The 8,980-nt window shown below is 40.8% G+C and overlaps 1 protein-coding gene across 1 annotated transcript; it reads left to right on the top strand.

The window, feature by feature from the left end:
* The first annotated feature begins 290 nt into the window (after positions 1-290).
* LOC132661749 (olfactory receptor 4B1-like) lies at positions 291-1,331 on the top strand. The gene has a single exon (XM_060606675.3). The coding sequence runs from the start codon at positions 327-329 to the stop codon at positions 1,254-1,256; it is 930 nt and encodes a 309-aa protein (XP_060462658.1). The 5' UTR covers positions 291-326; the 3' UTR covers positions 1,257-1,331.
* The last annotated feature ends 7,649 nt before the right edge of the window (positions 1,332-8,980 follow it).

Below are 8,980 nucleotides of genomic sequence, written 5' to 3'. Positions count from 1 at the left end.
GAATGGCCCCTCAAATTCACATCAACTGGTGGTGAACTCGAAAGAGCCCTGGCTGAAGTCTGAAAGCCAGAATTCACCACTTTCTGTGTGATTCTGGTTAAATAACCTCCCTGAGCCTTAATTTTCTATTATGCAATTGTTGTTAGGTTGCTAATATTTAATGCTGAGTGAGTACATGTGGGCTAAATGAATGGGTTGGTGATTAGTATATTGTAAAGTGGTTTACACTGTCTAACGTGCTATAAATGAGGAGAATTGGTTACCATCTGTGTTTGTTTTATTGCAGGTCTCTCATTACCTGTGCCCAGAACACCTGATTAGATTCCATGGCGAGTACAAATAACGTGACCGAGTTAATTATCGTCGGTCTTTTCCAGGATCCAGAGGTGCAGAGAGGGTGCTTTGTGGTGTTTCTTCTGGTGTACCTGGCCACAGTGGTGGGCAATGGTCTCATTGTTCTGACAGTCAATGTCAGTAAGAGTCTGCGTTCCCCCATGTACTTCTTCCTTAGCTACTTGTCCCTGGTGGAGATCACTTACTCCTCCACTGTTGTCCCTAAATTCATCACAGACTTACTTGCCAAGATTAAAACCATCTCGCTGGAGGGCTGTGTGGCTCAGATATTCTTCTTCCACTTCTTTGGAGTTACTGAGATCTTCCTGCTGACGGTAATGGCCTATGACCGCTATGTGGCCATTTGCAAACCCCTTCACTACACAACTATCATGAGCCGGTGTGTGTGTCGCCTTCTGGTGGCTGGATCCTGGCTCGGGGGCTTTTTTCATTCCATGGTCCAGATTATTATCACTCTCCAGTTGTCTTTCTGTGGTCCCAATGTGATTGACCACTACTTCTGTGACCTCCATCCCTTATTCAAACTTTCCTGCACTGACACTTCTGTGGAGGGGGTTATTGTGTTGGCCAACAGTGGATTATTTTCTATCTTCTCCTTCCTCCTCCTGGTGTCCTCCTATATTGTCATCCTGTACAACCTGAGGAACCATTCTGCAGAGGGGAGGCGCAAAGCCCTCTCCACCTGTGCCTCTCACATCACAGTGGTCGTCTTGTTCTTTGGACCTGCTATCTTCCTCTACATGCGGCCTCCCTCTACTTTCACTGAGGACAAACTGGTGGCCGTGTTCTACACAGTTGTCACCCCCATGCTGAACCCCATCATCTACACACTCAGGAATGCAGAGGTGAAAAATGCCATGAGGAAGCTGTGGGGGAAGAGAATGAATTCAGGGAGGGACTAAAAATGAAAACACGAAAAAATTGTCATGTCTAGGGGGTGACCAAATATGCATTCTGGTTTCAGTCAACTCTGAGGAATTGAGGAAAAGTTAACCTGTTTTTCTATATATACATATATAGATTTATATATTTATATTTTGTATTTAGATGAGCCCCTTATATTCCATTGCACTAATCACAGCTGCACCAATTCATTGCTGTCTGTAGTTTGGAGAATGTTTTAGAGAAGAGCTGCATCTCTTCTCTTTTTCTGTTGCCCATAGTTGGAAGCACCACAGCCTTCAGGGAGGGATTACCTAGACTGTGAATTCCCACTCTGTTGTTTTCTACCTGTGCAACCTTGGGTTCATTCACTTTGCCTCTTGGTGTTAGCATGCTGTGGGGTGTGGAAAGTCTGTGGCACTTGGAGACAGAAGTTTATGTTTTGCTTTGTCCTTCTCTGATAGTGTTGTGAGATCTTGTGGGAGTGCCACGGAGGCTTTTATACTTCATTTGGTACCCCTGCTTTATTTACCTGATTCTAATGCCTGAAATTCCTCATTATGAGCCTTATTTCACAGGAATAAGGTATTGTTAGAATGGAAATGTCTCTTGGATGTGAAATACAGTGAAGCTATTGTTAACCATTAATTTGGACAATTTTAGAAGACCCTTTTCTTCCTAGACAGTTGCTGTCTGGGCACTGGGGTGTTGCTTAAGCCAGATACAGCTCATTGCCTGTTTTTGTATGGCCTAAAAACCAACGTGGTTTTTATACTTAAAAAAAAATCAAAGTCGAAAAATATTTGTTGATACGTGAATGTTATAGGAGTATAAGATTTTAGTGTTCATAAATAGGTTACTGGACTATGGTCATGCCAATTACTTTTTCTCTATGGTAGCCTTTGTGATATAGTAGCATGGTTGAGTGGTTGTCATGGAGACTGTATGGTCGGCAAGGCCTAAAATATGTCACCCTTTTCAGGAAAAGTTTGGCAACCCCTGACTTCAATCATATAACATGTATTGCTTACTCGAAAAAAAAGTTTGGGGGCCAGCAATTCTAGGGTTGTTTTGTTAATTCTGTGATGCCAGAGCACCTGGTTTGTGTGTCTTGAATTCTCTTGGCTGCCCCCCTGCCCCATGGCAGCAGGAGGGCTACAGCACATCTAGGTATTATATGCTAATGTGAGGGGAAGGAGGGGCTCTCATTTTATTTGGGAAATATTTCCAGAGACCCCTCAGAACAATTCTTACATATTTTTTTATTGGCCAGAACGGAAAATTGTCTTATTTCTTACCGCATGTCCATGCCTAGATGCGAGGGAGGCTGGGAGAGTGAACGGTGGTAAAGAGGAATGGGATTGTGTTACCAGTTTAGTTTAGACACTGTGTTTCTCCTGGGCAGGGCATATCGGTGCTTGAACAAGGTCAGGGTTGTCATTAGGAAGAGATGTCTGCCATGGGGAGTGCTGGTAGATGTGATATCTGGGAGGGTGGTGCCCCTGGACATAGTGGATGGATTTGAATTGGTGCCAGAGTGACTGATCAAAATCCAGCTCAATCGTTTGGTGGCTCAGCCTCAGGCACGTGACCGAAACTCTTGATCCAGGGTCCTTGGCATGCATGCGTGGGTCAAGCGCAAGAAACCTTTTCCATAATGTAACAGTTTTCCTGTGAATGCATCTGCTTTAATTTCCCTCTTGGGAATGAAGGAATGAAGCCCTGGGCTGAGTGCCTGAGGGTTGTGAATAGAAGCCAAACGATCCTACTATAGGTCAAAATAAATTCTATCATTTAAGGTCTGTATATCCTGAGATGAGTATTCCTAGTAAATAAATCATGTTTTTATGCATGGAAGAAACATTTGATAGCATATGGAGATTTGAGTGTTTGGGATACATAGTGAGGTACTAAAAACATTTTTAAATCTAACATCTTGCATTATCCTTTTTCTTCCCATTACATATCTCTGCAAGGCTGAATTTTCTCCATATGTTTCAACAAAGACAACATACCCAGCAGACTGAATACACAAGCCAATGTGAGAATTCAGCTGTATCTCTTAAGCCAAATATTAAGGGTATTTGCAAAAACTCAAACAATGCCATTTTGCATTAATTATTACCATTTGCATTAATTATTTTGTCATAATTATTTTCCACAAAAGACATTATGTGATTGTAAACAGAAAGAAAGAAAAAGAAAGAAAGAAAAAGAAAGAAAAACCAAACCACCTGCAGGTCTTGATGGCAAGGATGAGTCTCGTTTGCATATATAGCTTTACATCCAGAGTTCTGGGCCAATTCACTGCAAATAAAGTCACCAAGCAGCAATTTGCTAAAAATTCGCTACTTCACTAATTGGCAATTTGCTAAGTCCCCAAGCAGAAATTTGCTAACACTGAACTTCTGATTAATCGGACATATATATCGATTAAGCCTTTATAAAATTCATGGCACTTATGTTTTGCTGCAGCCTGTGATGAGCAATATATTTGGGGGAAATTTTTGTGTGTGTTGAATTTCAGCTTTTTGGGAAATAATAAATACCAAGAATTTTATGTATGTTTGTTTCTCTCTTCCAACTAACTGAGTTTTCAGTCTGGTCAACTGCCTTTGCTACATGTCTTCATTTTCGGTTTACCTTCTTGAGAAAGGGACACAGGTACAGGGAGCAGATGAGGGGATGTTTTCACATGGGTTAGTCAAGCCTTCCTGTTTCAGGTTGAGTTATTCACCCTAGTGTTTTACTCCTTCTTGTGTCTATGCCCTTTTCCATGTAATCTTGAAGTTCTTTCCACTACATGTGGAATATACTTTTCTATCCCTTGACTTTGGCCTCAACCGTATGACTTGCTCTGGCTGATGGAATATGAATGGACATGACAGCTTGCTGGTTAGAGCCTAAAACTTAAGGGGCCTCATGTGTCTCTTGCCTCTTGTGTCCCTTTCGCCATCATGAGATGATGTCCCCATCACCTGGGCTGTAGAATGACACACGTGGAGCAGAACTTCACCTGCCCGCCCCCCCCCCCCCCCCCCCCCCCCGAATTGCAGCCTGACACAGAGCTGCCCAGCCAGCCTGCAGACACACTGCACTGATGTGGGAATGAATCCTCACTGTTGCACACCTACTGAGGGTTTGTGTTTATTCGGTTTCAGCAGAAACTCACTAGAGTTGAATGGCAAATACACATATCAAAGAAGAGCACAAAAGTCATGCTTACGGCACATTCTTTATTTTCTTGAGAATGGGCATGGACACGTCCTTCCCTGCTGCCTTGGAGGTTTTACTCTTGATTTGAACTATTTGGAAATAGTGTCTGCAAATTTTTGCCAGTTTGGCATAACTCGATTTCTCAACTTCTGTTTTATGGATTTGTTGATCTAGATTCATTGAATGTTGATTTTCTGTGTGTTTTACAATTCAGATTTTCCAAGGCTGCTGCTTTTTTTTTTTAAGTTTATTTATTTATTTTGGGAGAGAGAGAGAGAAAGAGGCATGAGCTGGGGAGGGACAGAGAGAGAGAGGGAGACAGAATCCTAGGCAGGCACTACTGACAGTACGGAGCCTGACTTGGGACCATAAAATCATGACCTGAACTGAAATCAGGAGTCAGGAGCTTAACTGACTGAGCCACCCAGGCGCCCCCAGATTTTCCAAGGCTTCACTGATAGTAAATGCAGTAGAGTAGATCAGAGGTGAAGCATGTGTTTGATAAATTAGTAGTTCAGTGAATTGGTCATTTGCCTAATACCTAAATCTTTGAATTGGTTAATTATCTGAATTAGCTGTTGGTAATTCAGTTAGTGGCAAACTTCTAGATGCTGAAAGATTTTAGAATTACTCTGCTTTAGTACCTAGTGTGATGAATGACAGAGGATAGGCACTCAATAACTACTGAGTGGATAAAAGATGTCAAAGTTGTGTCAACATTATCTATCTTTATCGTTTTGGAAAGGCTTGAGCTAGATGTGAGATGATTTGGAGCCAGAGAAGCTCTGTCTTGTGAATTACTTTTAGTTGCAGTATAGAAGGGATGTTAATCTATTACCTTGCAATGAAAATACAAAAACTTTTCAAATGCATGAAAATACCCTAGAGCCATATTTAGGATTATTAGTAGAGCAATTGATATATTTTATATCTGCATGACATCTTGTGTATAATTCACAGCCCTTACATATCAATTATTTCATCAGAGTCTCATAGTAATCCTGTGAGGTCAATGAAATCTGAATCATTCCCAGTGTACAATTTTGGAGTTTGAAACATCATTTGGATTAGGATTTATCTGCTAGGAACAGAATCTGAAACAAGGTAGAAGTCAAGAGGTAGACAATTCAGGATGGAAGTGGTCTCTCTTGTTTCTCCATCCTTGAGTCATCTCGCGACCCAAGACGGCGCTGTAGATGCAGCCATAATGACAGCATTCCTGGCATCAGGAAAGAGAAAGGGACAACATAAGTGCATCATGTCCCCTTTGTTAAAGTTGCAGGGGTGCCTGGGTGGCTCAGTTGGTTAAGCAGCTGACTTCGGCTGAGGTCATGGTTTTCACGGTTCATAGATTCGAGCCCTGCATCCGGCTCTGTGCTGACAGCTTGGATCCTGGAGCCTGCTTCAGATTCTGTGTCTCCCTCTTCTCTCTGCCCCTCCCCAGCTCATACTCCATCTGTCTCTCTCTCTCTCAAAAATAAATAAACATTAAAAAAAATAAAGTTGCAAGGGAGGCTGGGTAATGTAATTTTTTATTCCACCTGGGTATGTGCCCAGATAAAAATTCAGAGTTTGTAAAACTATAGAAAGAAGAAAGAGAAAACAAATGTTGTGGGACACCAGCAATCTCTGCTTCTGAATAAATCAGGCACAAAACTTGAGCACAAACTCAAGTATACTGACACTGGGATCAGATGTTCCTTCCATTGTAGTTACCCATCCCAGCTAGTTTTTTTCTTTTTAATTGAGATATAACTTATATTCAGTGGAATGCTCAGACCTTAAGTGTACAACCCAATGAATTTTGATAAATTTATATAACTGTGTAACCTAAGTCCTAACCAAGAGGTAGAGTATTTCCATTACCCCAGAAGCTTCTTTCATGACCCCTTCCAAGCAGTCTCCACTTCCCATAAGCAACTGCTGATCTAATTTCTATCATCATGGAAGTTTAGCCCCTTCTTAAACTCAGAAAGCAGAATCATAAAGCACGTACTCTACTGTGTCTGGTTTCTTTTCACTCAACATAATGTTTTTAAATATTCATTGTGTTGTGGGTTACAGTAGTTTGTTCTTTTTGTTTGGTGAATAGTATTCCACTGTATACATATACTACAACAGAACAAAATGTATTCCCCTGTTGGTGGACATTTGATTTGATTTCTGCTTTTGGCCATTACGAATAAAAGCTGCTATAAACATTCTTTGACATTCCCATTTTTATAAAAGCATAAACCAATAATCCATGTATTTATTTTTCTTGTAAAATACCCTTTTGGAAGAAGGACTATATATATATTTTCCTAATTCTGAATACATCTGTACATCATTTATAATGGTTGGGTTTGATTAGAACTGGAGAGGTGAGGGATTAACCCATAGACAATGGGCGAATCTTTATCAGGTTATGAAATGAAATCAACCCCTTACAACAAATGCAGTTTGGGTGAACAAACAGTTTTATACCACAAACATTTTTAACAAATGTGTTTCTTATAACAAATATTCATAGATCACATTAAAAAATTATCTCCCTTAGATTTTTTAAACTGAATATTTCAATATGGAATATATTTTTTCTGATAGACTTTCACAGAAAGTCAACTTCACGATGACCCGTGAGAGAATAAATACATGTTTTACTTCAATATTTGGAGCTTCATGTAATTGTTTCCTATTAGAGCCCCATACAGAGTAAGTACCCAGTGAATATTAGGTAAATTTATTTTTTTTACATTTCCTATTGATTCCAAAGTTATGCTACCAACAAGGAAGTTTGAGGTTTTATTATCCAAGTCCTGCTTCCCATGGGGTTGTCTGCCTGATTGGGAAGGGGAAAGGTATAGCTCTTTGGGAGCAGCCTTCTCTCACTTGATCATGATGACTTCCCCTCTGGTATCTCTCACACAGGGTGAACTCAAGGCTGAGATGCCAGAATTCAAGAATACCTGGGAGGCAAGTTTACTTTACTCTTGTTTTAAATTGGGTGCAATTGAGACTCTGTGGCTTAGTCTCAGCATTTCCAAGTCTGAGACCAAAGGGTGAGCAGATCCTCTGTCTGGAGTCTCCTGTAAGATATGAGCTCTGGTTGGTAGCTGGGTCTTAATTCTTTCTGAATGGCTAACTGAGGAACCTGCAGGAACTGACTCTTCTCCGGACATTATTTAAATCTCTGTGTTCAGGACAAAAGGAGGAACCTTTGGTGAGAATAGCAGAGCCACAGAAGTGTTGGGGTGAGTTTTGTTTTGTGAGCATGTGCTTCTTTGCATGTCATGATTATAATTCCACTTTGGAAGCAAAGGGAATGTTACCATGAGGTGCATGGCATTTTACGAAGTGCTTTCATATAGGTCTGGTCTTTTCCTGAGGCAATCACAGTGCTAGGTATTGGGATTCAGAGATGGAGAGGATTCAGAGATCTTTATTCTTTAGATATTTTCTGAATACCTACAGAGTACCAAATACTGTGCTAAAAAGGAGAGAGGCTATGGAATATCTCTACCCACTGTTAATTCCAGTTTTTATTTTATTTTTTTATTTTATTTTTTTAAGGGATATTTCATTTCTTTCTTTTTCTTTTTTTTTCAATATATGAAGTTTATTGTCAAATTGGTTTCCATACAACACCCAGTACTCATTCCAAAAGGTGCCCTCCTCAATACCCATCATCCACCCTCCCCTTCCTCCCACCCCCCATCAACCCTCAGTTTGTTCTCAGTTTTTAAGAGTCTCTTATGCTTTGGCTCTCTTCCACTCTAACCTCTTTTTTTTTTTTTCTCCTTCCCCTCCCCCATGGGTTCCTGTTAAGTTTCTCAGGATCCACATAAGAGTGAAACCATATGGTATCTGTCTTTCTCTATATAGCTTATTTCACTTAGCATAACACTCTCCAGTTCCATCCATGTTGCTACAAAGGGCCATATTTCATTCTTTCTCATTGCCACGTAATTTCTTTATCCATTCATCAGTTGATGGACATTTAGGCTCTTTCCATAATTTGGCTATTGTTGAGAATGCTGCTATAAACATTGGGGTACAAGTGCCCCTATGCATCAATACTCCTAATTCCAGTTTTTAAAAAGAACTCCCTACCCCCAGTGTGGGACTAAAACTCGTGACCCCAAGATCAAGAGTCACACGCTCTACTGACTAAGCCAGCCAGATGCCTCCCCCTCCACTCCCCTGTATATTCACTGAATGCTATCTCATGGCAGGTGCTTCAGTTGGCACTGGAGATGGAGTGGTGAGTAAGATACAATCTGTGCCTCCAGGAAGTTCACAATTTACTGGGGGCAGATGGTCACATAAAACAATTACATTTTAGTGTGGAAAGTGCCGTAATTTGAAAATGTCCTGCGAGAAGAGGACCACTGATTGTGAATTTGGAAGATGCATTTCCTATCTCAGAAGAATTCAAGGCAACACAGAGGATGGGAACTTAAGTTCTCTTGGGATGGGCTGGGGGAGGGATCTATCTCTAAGTCAGGTAGTATCTTCATGCTACAGTTTAGACATTGGGTCTCTGAGG

Source organism: Panthera onca, chromosome D1 (assembly GCF_046562875.1).
Source record: "Panthera onca isolate mPanOnc1 chromosome D1, mPanOnc1 haplotype 2, whole genome shotgun sequence".
In the NCBI taxonomy this organism is placed as follows: Eukaryota; Metazoa; Chordata; class Mammalia; order Carnivora; family Felidae; genus Panthera; species Panthera onca.
This window is presented reverse-complemented; position numbering and strand designations above follow the sequence as displayed.